This window comes from Dreissena polymorpha, chromosome 7 (assembly GCF_020536995.1).
Source record: "Dreissena polymorpha isolate Duluth1 chromosome 7, UMN_Dpol_1.0, whole genome shotgun sequence".
In the NCBI taxonomy this organism is placed as follows: domain Eukaryota; kingdom Metazoa; phylum Mollusca; class Bivalvia; order Myida; family Dreissenidae; genus Dreissena; species Dreissena polymorpha.
Window position 1 is genome coordinate 72803668 of NC_068361.1, and position 14710 is coordinate 72818377.

Sequence of the window (14710 nt, forward strand, 5' to 3'; positions counted from 1 at the left end):
ATGATAGTTAGTAAGTGTTGCAAGTATCAAAGCAATAGCTTTGATACTTACGGAATAAAATGGACCTAAACACAAAACTTAACCAAAATTTTCAATTTTTAAAGTATAAAAAGGGCACATAATTCTGTCAAAATGCACGCCAGAGTTATCTAACTTTGCCTGTCCAGTCCCCTCATGATAGTAAGTAAGTGTACCAAGTTTGAATGCAATAGCATTGATACTTTCTGAGAAAAGTGGACCTAAACGCCAAACTTAACCGGACGCCAACGCCGACACAGACGCCGACGCCGACGCCAAGGTGATGACAATAGCTCATAATTTTTTTTCAAAAAATAGATAAGCTAACAATACAAATAGTTGTGTTAATACAATCGGATAGAGAACAATGATTAGACCATAACTTCAAATTAAGGTTCATGGGGGGGGGGGGGGGGATAGAATTCATTAAAACTTCGCTTTGGTTTTTCTTCATTGAATGTGGTACAATATGGTCAAACTATATATCATTTTAAAGCTAAAGACGGATAGAATAACATAAACACATTTTTGACATTCGATATTTGTGTGCTTTTTTCATATTTTGGTTTAAAACCAATACTTTTTTACACTAATTTACAAAATCTCAATCTAAAGTTAGGAAGGATATGCACTACCTTAAGTTGAATAAATACAAAGCTATATACATAAACAAGGTCAAGTTAGCAACATTTCACAGAAAATTATTGTCATAAAACAACAAATGAGTTTTTATTCAACTGCCTTTTTTGGATAAATATCCTACACATAGTTCTAAAAATAACTAAAACGTAACTACTTTTTAAAAATCCAGGTATGGTGGATAATAAGAGTCATAACTCTATTTCAAAGGCTTAACAATTTTGTTATTTACCTCTCAACCAAATTGCAAATTTTAAACCATCTCAAATTAAAATAGATTGCAGACGATATATAAATTTGTAAAGGAATATAAAGAAATTGGTAAAACGATTGATTTTATATTTCGATTCCTTCTACCCATTTGAAAGCGTGGCCATCGCTGTGATCCGTAGAAAAACGTGCAAAACAAATCGCTCGAAACCACGTGCAGTGGTGAGAAAACCGGGTATGTGTATACACATACCTGAGATAACACATACTTATTTTGACAGTTGGGTGGCAACTAGTAAAACAACTATTAACATTAATCAGCAAGAGATCGCACTAAATAACAGTAATGACCACGTAGAGATATCATCACTTACCCTATTTCAAATATTTTCCAGCTGAAAATTGTCCCCCACACGTCTTTTTTAGTTAATTTGTATTGTTTTTTTTGGAGCCGAAGTGCATCTCACAGAATGTCCATCCAACTTCCGTTGTTTTCACTTTCGTTATTAAAAATTCCGTTTAAAAGAATTATTTCTACTTTTAGATTGTTAAAGCGATGTATTATTATATATTATCAATAGAATAGTATACCGTGATGAATTGAACGGAGTAACGTATCGATCTTTCTGTCAGTCTGTAAGCGTACAATTTTATGCGCAATAATAAAGTACATGTGATTCGACAACGATTGTAAACATTGGTGAAATGCTTCTTACATAGTTATTATTTTAAGTGTTTATGAGGTCTGATCGTGCAGTTTGCAAACATCAACGGAAAGATTACAATCCAATGCATTTGTCATCGTCAACCGTTTGGAATGTCAATTAGGCGATGAGTGAGTTTTTAGCATGTTTCTTTCTATTTTATTAATTTAAAAATGGCTGCCCCCATGGTGATGAAATGATATGTGTTCGAGTTTTGATATATCAACTTATTTTACTATTTAAGCGTAACTTGCCCTCGTCAATGTCGATATTATTCACTAGTTATATAATTTTCCGCCGAAATACGTGGAATAAACATGATTCAGATTTTTGAAAATAATGTATATTTTAGTGTTAAAATCGCTTTGTATTTTGATTGATTTTGTGAATGTTATGATACGTTGATGTACAAAATTGGTAGCAATTTTGAGTTCAATGCTAGGGGTCCCACATTTTTCAAAATGAAGCCTCTACATGAACCTTAATGCAAACATAAAATATCTAAGAATAAGGCTTTGTCAAATAATTCACGATAACTTAATATGAAAATTTACAAAACACAATTTTGAGAAGTATACCATCACGTGGTCGGTCTTTCTTAATTAAAAAAAATACAACAACAACACAAAAACACTTATGCAATATCTTTTCCCAGAATTGATAATGATTTTTATGTTTTACATATACATTTCACTAAATTACTAAAGTGATACAACTGCTCATAATTATACAAGTTCTCCATTTAAATTCATGAAACAACGTGGTCGGTGTAACCGAATTCTAAAAATGCAAAATATGTAATATTTTCGCCAAAATATATACTGAATGTTATATTTTAAATGTAAATAAGCTAACAAGATACACGTGTCTATAATTAAATACGTTCTCCGTTGAAAAGAAAGAGTTAAAGACAAATTTATGAAACCACGTGGCTTTAAATGTTAACTTGTAAACCATAGCGCGACCTACCCTGTGATGCGACAAGCTAGTAAAAGAGCGTCAATTTGCACGGGCAGTGGTTTTATACTTAGTGGACGAGTCTATATGTAAGAGTAGACTGGGTAGGATGGGTTATAAAATTGGGGTTTATGTTTCGGCGATCCCTTAGGAAAATAGCGTTTGCGTTGAATAAGACAGTTTATTCTTGAGCGAATAAACATTATTATTTAAATTTATTAAAATTATATAAAATCAAATAACAAAACATTTACATAAATGGCTTCCATGCATAGACTGCAGTTAGTAATTGCCAATTAAATACTTCTACGAAAGAGTTAATCAACGAATACGTTGTCAATAGGTTCTTTCATTATGGTTTCCTTAGTTGTCAAATATAATTAGCATTTATAATTGACCTGCATATACATCAAGGATTGTATCGACCAATTATGGATTACTTATTGTTTAAATTCCAATAAAATAGTTTCACTGTAATGGTGACAAAAGAACCTAACTTATACAGAACGACGGCGCAACGTATGTCCGTCTATTAATTAGCAGTAAATCGAAGAGATGGCATAAAGAAAACATCTGTTATTAAAATCTTTCCGACAGTTTGATAAATAAGCCATAATGGCAAACGTTTTACACAATAAGTGTCCGAAATCTTACTTCTAAAGTATGTTAACCCTGCGTGTAATACAATTCAGAATCTTAGAAACCGTACTTATCCGAAATTGTTTCTTATTTTTTACAAGGACACAATTGTTTGTCGTAATAAGCGGGACAAATTCTTAACAGTTAACATAAGAAATGTCGGTAGATAATATAACTGGCAACGGTTTCACGCACTCAACACAGAAAAACGTAAAAATGCTTGTATGTATTTTAACGCTTGTTTAAATTGTATACGTACAGTCCCAGTCTTCCAAATTATTTTCTTGGAAGATACCCGTGGTAAATGAAAAACACGTTCAGAGCAAATGTACACAGGTTTACATGACGTGACAAACATAGCCGAGGCATTCGCTAACAACAGAAACTAGGCAGTGAATGCTTGGGTCTGTGACATTAACCGAACAATAAAAAACGGACCGTTAAACTTGATTAATTTGATTCATAATGACTAATCTACTCAATTGTTTTTGTTCAATATATCTTGCAAAAACATAATTACTCTGTTGAAAATACTTGTCGGAGTGTTTACCCGAGTAATACGATCGTTATGAGGATTGATTATAACATCAATTCGCTTACGGAATTATTAAGATCACTACTCTTGTAATTAACACTGTCTTAAGTGTACGCATTGTTTTTAAATTTGTTCAGATTGAAAAACAAAAGTCATCTGAGCATAGTTGTAAAATTGTTTGTGCTAAATATATCCCCGTTGAACAATGAATCCTGGTGTTTCTGAATTACTAAACGACTTGGCAATAATTCTTGACAGTCATGTCAATCTTATCTTGGCAATCAGGGAAAAACCGTTGGTCTTATATATATTTGTTTTGCTGAATTGTGTAATTATTGGACATATTTGTTTGTTTGTTTATTTCTCATTGATTGAATTAAAAAGTGGCACGTATGAACTGATGATACACCAATTCTACGATATCAGCGTTATCTTTTCTATTTGAAATATTGCACTTTTAGCAAGTGTTTCCATAAAGTTTCTAAATCTGTTTCTGGTCGAGTATTAGACGAAAATCTCCAAGGCACAACTATTGTTTCACCTTATTTTGATATACGGGATATTCAACGATTCTAGTTTGCAACTGTTCGATTCTTGTAGGCTTATATGGTACAAATGATCAAGAAAAGCAAACGGGGTGCAACCATTTTGCCATCGCTGCAACGAAATATATACATGAATCGGGCTAAACGCAATCTGAACAACATCGATTTCTTTTAACATTCTTAGTATGCATATAGTGTTTTTTCACAAAGTCATTTATATAAATGGTGGTATGCAATGAATAAATAACAAGACTGTACTAAGAATAGTGTTATTCTGAGAATAATTGTTGGTTATGCAATGCAAAAAAACACAGAATAGTTTTTTTATGCCTCTAAGACTCTAAGGCAAATACATCGTCACACGCCATCAGAATCAGAAAGCGTATTGATCGGATACATACTTGAAACGTTCCAGCCCACACGCGTGTTCTCCAAATATCTTTGACGATGCGTCAAAGACAAGATACATTCGTGTGTGCACATGCATGGTCGGGATAGCTTATTTCCAATATTTTAGAGAAACATACTTTGATAAACGGCATAAGATATAAGAGAAAACAAATCGCAGTAGTGCATTAATTGTAGCTGAACGGTTTACTTGTGCGTATTTTTATGTTAACATATGAAGTAAAGGATATTTGGAAGATTGTGCACTTGAAATGATGTATGATTACTAATGTGTCCATCAAAATATTAAAATACGCTAGATAAATTGGATTGCATCGAATACATTTTGACATGAACAACAGGCATACGGGCGGATATTCCCTTGGCACTGAGGACTTGGTCATCGGGGGTAAATATATACTAATATTCTCACGGTTTCACTTATTTAATATATTTTTTTATTATAAATAAGAAATTGTAATTAATTTGTAATGTACATAAGTCATGTTTGTCACATGTCTTTCATTGGCCGGATGCATTTGATGTCAGTAAGGTATGTCCATGAAATCAATGTTATGACTGAAAAAAGCAAAGGTATGGCAGCCAAGTATAGGAACAATTAAATTGAATATTAAACTGTCATGGAAAAGTAACAATACCATTTAATCATCTAAGCTAAATTGCTGGACGCATTTCATTTTCAACCAGAACTTCGAAGTAGCAATATTAACAAAACAAATGACAGGACGACACTTGTAGTTTTTATTGGCACATAAATAGAAAATTTTCCACATTCACATCTCCTATTGGCACCTATAATCACATGATGTAACGAATCTTAATTGTGCAAATCACGTGGAAGTTAAATACGTCATTCCTTTGGTCACACGGATTCTGTTCATCACACACGACAAGGTACTTGTGCTTAATATTGAAACTATGTTATAATAATGATTATAAATGGATGTATATTTGTATTTGTCGACAATAATCGACACTTCACAAACAAATGTTTAATTCTCTTTAAGATATTATTTACATGATCGCTAAATGTTGATAGCTATTATATGGTGAAGACTAGCAATATTTATTTATCTAGACATGTTGTCATGCATAGCTAATAGTCAGTTTAAAGTGAGCGTGGTGTAGTAAAATTAATGGTCAATACTATTTCGTCCGTATCAATCAACTGAATCAACTGAACTATAACATGTGATAAAGCAGACTATTTTCTATATCGTTTTCATTTTAAGAAATTCAAAAACCAATCATAAGCTCAATATTTAAATCAGAGCTTTTTTGTTCAAACGATTAAAATGGGAAAATCAATGTACGGGACAGTAGTAAAAATACTAGATTCAATAGTCTTAGAGTAGTATATTGATAAATCTACTCAATAAAACTTAAACTGTATGAAACAAACTAAACTTAGCGATAAAAGGCAATCAACAAATAGAGCGATTGGCAGATCTTCTTTATCGAAAGACATCCAAAAACATAACAAAATATATGATTTAACTGTGTAATGCTTAATTTTGAATTTAACAGTATAAACGTGTTGTATTTTTTACGCTGTACGAACACGATCGCAACGTATCATTCTCACGTAATGGTATTTAAACAAGAGGGCCATGATGGCCCTGTATCGCTCCACTGTTTTTTATGCGAAAAAAAACGCGCAATGCCCATGGATTGAAATGTACTCAAGCATGTGACTTTCTCTGTCTATCCCTCGTCCCACTGGGCGCTTAAAGTTGGAAGGGTGAGCATTTTTATATATGGAAAAAGTTACTACCGTGTTAACTAAACAGACTAAAAAGCCCGGGAATTGTTCCTTTAAAGCACAGTCCCATTGCTTATAACGTAGGTACATTTATCTCTCCAAAAGATATTGTCGTTCTTTCTATTTCACATATTTTTAGATGCTGAAGATCAAATATACACATTTGATTTGAAACAGATTTACAAGACCCGTAGGAATCAAAATGCCTTAACCCTTTACCAAACGACACATTTTGGACTTTCCCAATTTGAAAAAGGTTGCAGATGACAATTAAATTGTAATGGAATATTAAGGAAAAATTCAAGTAGGGTAGAAATAATTGTGATAAAAGGAAAAATTGCTCATCTTGAGCAATTTCTCATTTTATCATAATTATTTATAAAGTCGTCAGCTATAAACCCTTAAAATCCTGTTGGTGTTTTGTAAAGGGTTAATAATCTCTGGTTCCTTCTTAGAGCCTTTCACAACTTAAAAACAAATACAATAGTAGCATCTTTCTCTGTAAAGAATCATCTCAAACAAGGGCTGTTTGTAAAACATGCATGCCCCCCCCCCCAGTGCTCCAGCTAGGATTTGAAAAGGGCAGGGGGCTAATTATTCAAAAGGGCACTTTTGACGCGCAGTATTTTGTCAAAAGGGCACTTTCGACGCGCAGTATTTTGTGAAAAGGGCGCGTGGGTGTTTCTGAAATGCTTCCTATTGCATGTTAATTTATATGTTATAAATAATTGTATTATTCCCATTATTATTAAACCATTCAAATATAATGTCTACAATGAGGATTAAAGTAATTACAATGTAATAAGAGATTTTAATAATCATATGTAAAGAAAAAAAAAGTTTTTTTTTGGGGGGGGGTGGGGGGAGGGGGGGCAGGGCGGAGGTTCGGGGCGGCAGGGCGGAGGTTCGGGAGGGCAGGGCGCGGCGCCCTTCGATTTAGGCCCAACTGGAGCACTGCCCCCCCCATATGGGCTGTCAGTTGTAGTGGCAGCCATTGAGTGGATACGTTTTGTGGCACTGTGACCTTGACCTTTGACCTAGTGACCTGAACATCAATAGGGGTCCATCTGTGAGTCATGATTAATGTACCTATGAAGTTTCATGATCCTAGGCGTAAGCTTTCTTGAGTTATCATCCGGAAACCATTTTACTGTGTGAAGTCACCGTGACCTTGGTCTTTGACCTAGTGACCTGAAAGTCAATAGGCGTCATCTGCGAGTCATGATAAATGTACCTATGAAGTTTCATGATCCTAGGCGTAAGCGTTCTTAAGTTATAATCGGGAAACCATTTTTCTAAGTTGAGTCACCGTGACCTTTGACCTAGTGACCTGAAAATCAATAGGGAAAATCTGCAAGTCATGATACATGTACCTATGAAGTTTCATGATCCTAGGAATAAGCGTTCTTGAGTTATCATCCAGAAAACATTTTACTATTTCGGGTCACAGTGACATTGACCTTTCATCTGAGAATCAATAGGGGTCATCTGCGAATCATGATCAATGCACCTATGAAGTTTCATGATCCTAGGCATAAAACGTTCTTGAGTTATCATCCGGAAACCATTATACTATTTCCGGTCACCGTGACCTTGACCTTTGATCTAGTGACCTGAAAATCAATAGGGGTCATCTGCGAGTCATGATCAATGTACCTATGAAGTTTCATGATCATAGGCATAAGCGTTCTTGAGTTATGATCCGGAAAACATTTTACTATTTCGGGTCACCGTGACCTTGACCTTTCACCTAGTGACCTCAAAATCAACAGGGGTCATCTGCGAGTCATGATCAATATACCTTTGAAGTGTCATGATCCTAGGCCTAAGCGTTCTTGAGTTATCATCCAGAAACCATCTGGTGGACGGACATACGGACGACGGACGGACCGACATGTGCAAAACAATTAACACCCTCTTCTTCGAAGAGGGGCATACATACAATTAACAACCCACATATCCCTTAGACCAACAGGCCTGAGAATATTATGATCATCTAAAGATTATTTCTTATATTTATAAATGTATTTAATTAAGTAATACATTTGACTTCTAAGATCAATTCATAACTTTATCATAAAATAAAGAAAATTATAAAATGATCAGAAATTTATATGGATCGTTGAGCAATTGACAATCATATCTCCACAATTCATGAGTCACAATTCACAAATGGAACAATGAATCATTAGTTATTAAAAAGCAGCATATACGATAGTTAAGAACATTGCACTTCATTAACACCTCTTGGATACAAAGTTTGAGTTTACAATGCAGTATCATATCTTGACTTTTCTGGAAACAATTATGTTCATGGAAGTTGTGTTTTAAAATCAATAAGATATTATTAAACTGGTTTAAACACTACAAAAAAGACATTAAATAAACATGTCATCCGAATTTTTTATCCGGATATATGGTCACTTTCGACATATTTAAATATATCCCGACTTTTTTCAGTTTATAAGAAAAACATTCAGAACACATGTTCTTACTTCAATTCCTTTGTAAGCAGTCACCATCTGATCTAAAATGGCACTAAATGACATGGTTTTATCTCATTTTTACAAGATGTTGTTCTTGTTGTTGGTCACAGCCACACGGCCGCAGTAAACGTCATATGTTCAGTTTTGTGACCTCCCGGGACAGGGTCAAATTTGAGCCCAGGGGAATAATTTGAACAAATTTGGTAGAGAACTATTAGATATCACAACATACAATTAAGTAGCCCTAGGCTCTATAATTAAGAACAAGAAGATTTTTGAAGTTTGCACAAAATAGGCCTTATTTAAGCATATGTTCATTTTTGTGACCCCTGGGGCAAGGTCAAATTTGTTCCCAGGGGCATAATTTGAAAAAAACTAAGTAGAGAACTAGTAGATGTCACTACCTACCAAATTTGATAGAAATAGGCCCAATGGTTATGGACAAGAAGATTTTTATAGTTTGCACAAAATGGGCCCAATATAAGCATATGTTCAATTTTGTGACCCCTGGGGAACGTTCAAATTTGATCCCAGGGAACAAACTTGGTAGAGGACAATAAGATGTCACTACATACCAAATTTGGTAGCCCTTGGCCCAATGGTTATGGACAAGAAGATTTTTAAAGTTTTCACAAAATAGGCCTTATATAAGCAAATGTTCAATTTTTTGACCCCCTGGGGCAGGGTCAAATGTGACCCCAGGGGCATAATTTGAACAAACTTGGTAAAGGACTATAAGATGTCACTACATACCAAATTTGGTAGCCCTAGGCCCAATGGTTATGGTCAAAAAGATTTTTAAAGTTTGCACAAAGTAGGCCTTATATTAGCAAATGTTCTATTTTTTAATCCCCCGGGGCAGGTTCAAATTTGACCCCAGGGGCATAGTTTGAACAAACTTAGTAGAAAACTATAAGATGTCACTACATAGCAAATTTGGTAGCCTTTGGCCAGTGGAGCTAAAACGACTTTCATAGATTCATAGAGTCTAAACTATAACAAATATTACTATTTTTATTTCATTTGCCTAATTGCAAGCAATTGTGTCTACCACGTGTAAATAGTTAGCATGATTTAAACAGAAATTTCTGCCGTCGTTTCCAATTTATTGGTTTCGGAATAGCCAATTAATGCGTCTGAGAGAATGATGAGTTGCGTCGGGCGGTAACATTCAAAATCACGGAAGTAACTTGTTTACAACAGTAATGGCTTGTAACATATGTCTAGAAAAGCACTTAAGATGATCAGCTATTGTTTATATTTATTCTAGGTTTCTTTCGGATCCAACTAAAATAGTTTTATATAAAGCATTGGAAGAAAAATATCAATTTATTATACAATGCTATTTTAAGTATAACGCAAATGTTATTTTGTTTCTATTTATTTTTTGCAGTGTAGTTTTTAGCGTAAGCCTGCCATGCAAACGTTATGCATGAAATTTGTCAATTCTACTATTACTTTTATTAGTGAGAGATATCTACTTATTGTAAAGTAATTATTAATTGTTTACCGCAAATTGGGTAGCAACTGAGACCACAGACATTGCCGAACAGTAATTATTCCCTCTGCTTATCATCGTGGTCACTGTGATCTTTTTTAAAGTTAGACAGACGATACCATCGACGTGGTCGGCGGCTGTAATTGGCTTCTTCTTGCCCTCGTTAAATTCTTCAAATTATGATCTTAATACCCTTATTGTTTACCATATTGTTAGGGCATGATATCACATATTGCACAAGCTGCTGGGGTTCTCCATGCTTTATCGTTGTTGTGATTAGCTTTTACATATTTCACTTGTTTATTGCCTTTACCGTCTCAGAACACGATACACTGGCATTGTCGGCTGCTGTCATTGACTTCTATAAGTTTTCTTCCTGCTTCACAGCGTGGTCGCCTTTCCCTGAAATATTACTTACCATACTATTTTCAGCGGATGATAACACAGACGGTGCCGGCTGCTGTGGATGGCTTCTCTACGCTTTCTCGCTGTTCCTCATCGTGGTTACCTTGCCCTTCTCCCTCGTTCTGTGTATCAAGGTAACCTAAACATGCGTATCAATAGAAATGGTGATCCAATCATTAATGATGTATCCCCGACCTTTAAATATGTCCTGTGTAACTTCTTATGGTTAAATACTAGTGTTTCCTGTGTTAATACATCTCTTCCTGAGAAACAGAGATTGAACCATTCGTGTCGTTTTAATTCGCCTATTAAGTACAGCGCATTAAATCAGATGCACTTAACATGAGACATAAATTCTAAAACTTATTATCGATATCTATATCAATAATATAAAAGTAAGTTGTATGCCCTCAGTAAAAAAATTCAGATATGTTCTATTTGCAAATACATGCAGGGAATCTGGAACGTACGTGAGTTTGTGGACCTCATAATCGTGGTGTGTATTTCCATGCATCCAAAACATTTATGTCAGTATAATAACATACAGATATTTTGTTATTTTACGTCGAGAACAACTGGACCATTCCGTTGACGACTATCGCTCTCCCGGGAACATAAGACAATAACAAATCAAACTGAGCTCTTGAGCTTAAACGATTTTATGACATTGTATATGAATTCATGGATGTTGTCAAAACAGAATGGTTTATTATATTCAATAGTAATGCTTATCCCGTCTTCGTAATAGTTTCAGTGTTGGTTTTCATATACATTTGTTCACTACTATGGTCACATAACGAAATCGAATTGTCGATCTAAAGATTGAATACAATAAATCTGATTATATGCGTTAACATGTGAACTTTCGAAGGTAAATATTGCATTGTTTCTGTCTTACTCCGAAAGTTTATTCTTCATTTCTGCCTGAAATATGTGACCAGTAAGCTATTGTTTAAATCATTGATTTACCCTTTTCCACTCAGAAGCAAAGTAAAAATGCCTGTGTGCAAACAGCATAAAAGCAGAACAGCCTGCGAGTCACTCGCAGTCTGTACAGGTATCATGCTGTTTGCTGCTAATTAGTATCTTAAGGTCGAATATGAAACTTTTAAAATTTGAATCTAGTAATTAAATTGAACTTTTTGAGGAACTAAAAATGCATCAAAAACACGTTTCTTAGGGTAAAGGGTTAAAAACAATATACTGAATCTGGTTTCATTATATTATTTTCGTCTGTCTAGGTTGTGCAGGAATATGAGAGAGCCGTGATATTCAGACTTGGGCGTTTACCATTAGGTGGTGCAAAAGGACCAGGTACGCATCCATATATATATATACATGCAATAATTGTTTTAAACTAAAAAACGTATTGTAAAAAATTATTTTCTTACAATTTTTGTCTCTTTTAGGTATCTTCTTCATAATTCCCTGCATCGAAAGCTACACAAAAATTGATCTCCGCACAGTTTCATTTGATGTGCCACCACAGGAGGTAAGTTACTATAACATGTATTGATAAGGGGTGTGTAGTGTTTTGTAAAGCATACGTGTACTTATTAAGCGCTTTTTTCGCCATTAGATTATTTTCACTAACATTTTAGCGGCAAGAAACACAAATCCAATGTTGGATATTAAAAATGAGTAATTCTTAAATGATGTCACATTCAAATTCCCACGTATAGTTTTAGATGATGTTATTACTTCATTCTGGTCATTTACTGTCGTCTGGTTTCTGTATACTGTATACAATTAAGTGCTGTATTAATTTTTTATTATGCAAAACAAAACTAAAATAAACATGTACTTCAACAGAACAGAATGAAATGATATTTTAAAATAAATTATCCCCGTTTCCTCGTTTTACACCCATTTAACCCATTTATGCCTCGCGTCTAGAAAAAAGGCCTTGGCAAACAGCGTAGACCCAGATGAGACGCCGCATGATGGGTCTACGCTGTTTGCTTAAATGAATGTCTGTAAAAAATATTCTAAATAAAAAATACATATACTAGACATCCCTAATTTTAGAAATAAATTGAACCACTTTAGAAGGATGGGAGAGTCCACTAGATATAAATGGGTTAAACTATGTCAAAACTTTTCGATTAGTGACAAACGAAAACACCCGTCATGAGCTGATGCGCTTTACTGGGGTCTTATTTCGTTAAATCCATTATTATATCAGTCTGCATCCGTTTTAAAACTAGATATGCGCAGCGACATTTTGAAAACCTGCAATAGACGGGTAATACTCTATGATGCTTTAATTTACTTCAGAATTACAAGTCATAGTCTTTATTGGCGTCGCACTGTAGTGCGGCGACAAGTATGTAATACGTTTTGTTTTCGCTTATGGGAGGAAAAGTTATTTTACGGATCAATGTATATATTTTTGTCGTCAGAATATCTTGCATAGTGGTGATTGTTTGCGTAAATTAGTGTAAATAAGTACTACATTTGTGTCTATTACATTTACTACAACAATTATTGCCAATAATGCAAAGCTAATTGTTTTCATTAATAACTGATCACAGGGACTGGGCAATAATAAAAGATCACAGGGACTGGACAAATACGCGAACCGGTGAAACTTTCTGGTTTTGTATAAAAACAAAACTTGTTTGTACCATAATCCTAGCAACCACCTAGTTACTAATAAAGGCGCTATAGAGCGCGAAGCACAAGACGTATTATTAATTGTAATAATGAGTCTTGATAAAGGAAGCAGCCGTTTATCAATGAGCACCATCACAGCACCCATCAATGAGCACCATCACAGCACCCCAGTCCCATTACTATCAAGTCCTCCTACAGGTTTTTTTAAGAACCACATATAGAAGGCCGCAGGCCTGACCCGTATCTTACCAGTGGTATGGACCCTTTGGTATGGACCCTTTGGTATGGACTGTTAATCCCGCTCACTATCCAGCGTTTAAACTTCCGGGTTTACGTTTAAACCGACTTTTAATAGCTTATTAATATCTTAGTTAGAAGGTGATTGTTCAAGCGGTTCCGTAGTGCAGTGGTTACACGCTCGCTTCACAAGTGACAGGCCCAAGTTTCGAGCCCCAGTATAATCAGATTATTTTATTTGTGTTCTAGTATGTTAACTTTATGTTTTGATGTAGACATTTTAGTTTAAAAAGATATGTTGTTTTATTGTAAACATTTTTTTTTAAATTTATTATGCCCATGAACTATATGTGTGAGAGGGTGGGGGGTTCGTAAACACATTAAAACTTTTACATGATTTTCATATCAATGAGTACTCAACCCCTATCGTAAATGAGCAACGTAAGAGTAAGTTCAGAATCATCTCCCCTTGAAGTTGAGAAAAATATGAAATTACGCTTACAAGATGACGCAGATTTGTTAAAACCTACACAGTTCTGTTCCATTAACTGCACACGGATGCCAGTAAAAAAGGAAACCAATGTAAATAAATGAACTATGAAATATTTGGGGGTTACAACATAAAATCATAGATAATGGTTATTTGGGGGTTATAACACAACATCATAGATAATGGTTGTTTGGGGGTTATAACACAAAATCATAGATAATCGTTATACCAGTATCTTTTTCTATTTTGTTTAAAATAATCTGCCAATATATTAATATTTACAATGGAAAACAAATCGTTCCATGTAACTTCATTGAGTGCCTTTTACACTGAAATTTCCGACGCCCTTTGATGCATTGCATCAATCGTTATCGTGTTTGTATTATAACTTTTATTTACGCGTCAACGTGATTATTACAAACTTTAATGAGATATACAAAGGAACATTATTTTGCAATCTTTCTTTCTAAATAAAATACTTACAAGTTTTTTTCTTTTAAAAACGTAGGCATTCTTAATATTTGCGAAAGATGCAGTATGCTAGTAATGTTTTTCTTTAAA

The 14710-nt window shown here is 34.5% G+C and overlaps 1 protein-coding gene across 1 annotated transcript in view; it reads left to right on the plus strand.

Annotated features, from left to right (window-relative positions):
- Positions 1-14710, plus strand: part of LOC127839826 (band 7 protein AGAP004871-like) — a 42606-nt gene that overhangs the window by 19956 nt on the left and 7940 nt on the right. The window contains exons 2-4 of the mRNA XM_052368214.1: positions 10789-10940; positions 12048-12120; positions 12216-12298. Coding sequence (XP_052224174.1) covers positions 10789-10940; positions 12048-12120; positions 12216-12298 — 308 coding nt within the window. The remainder of the gene's footprint in view (positions 1-10788; positions 10941-12047; positions 12121-12215; positions 12299-14710) is intronic.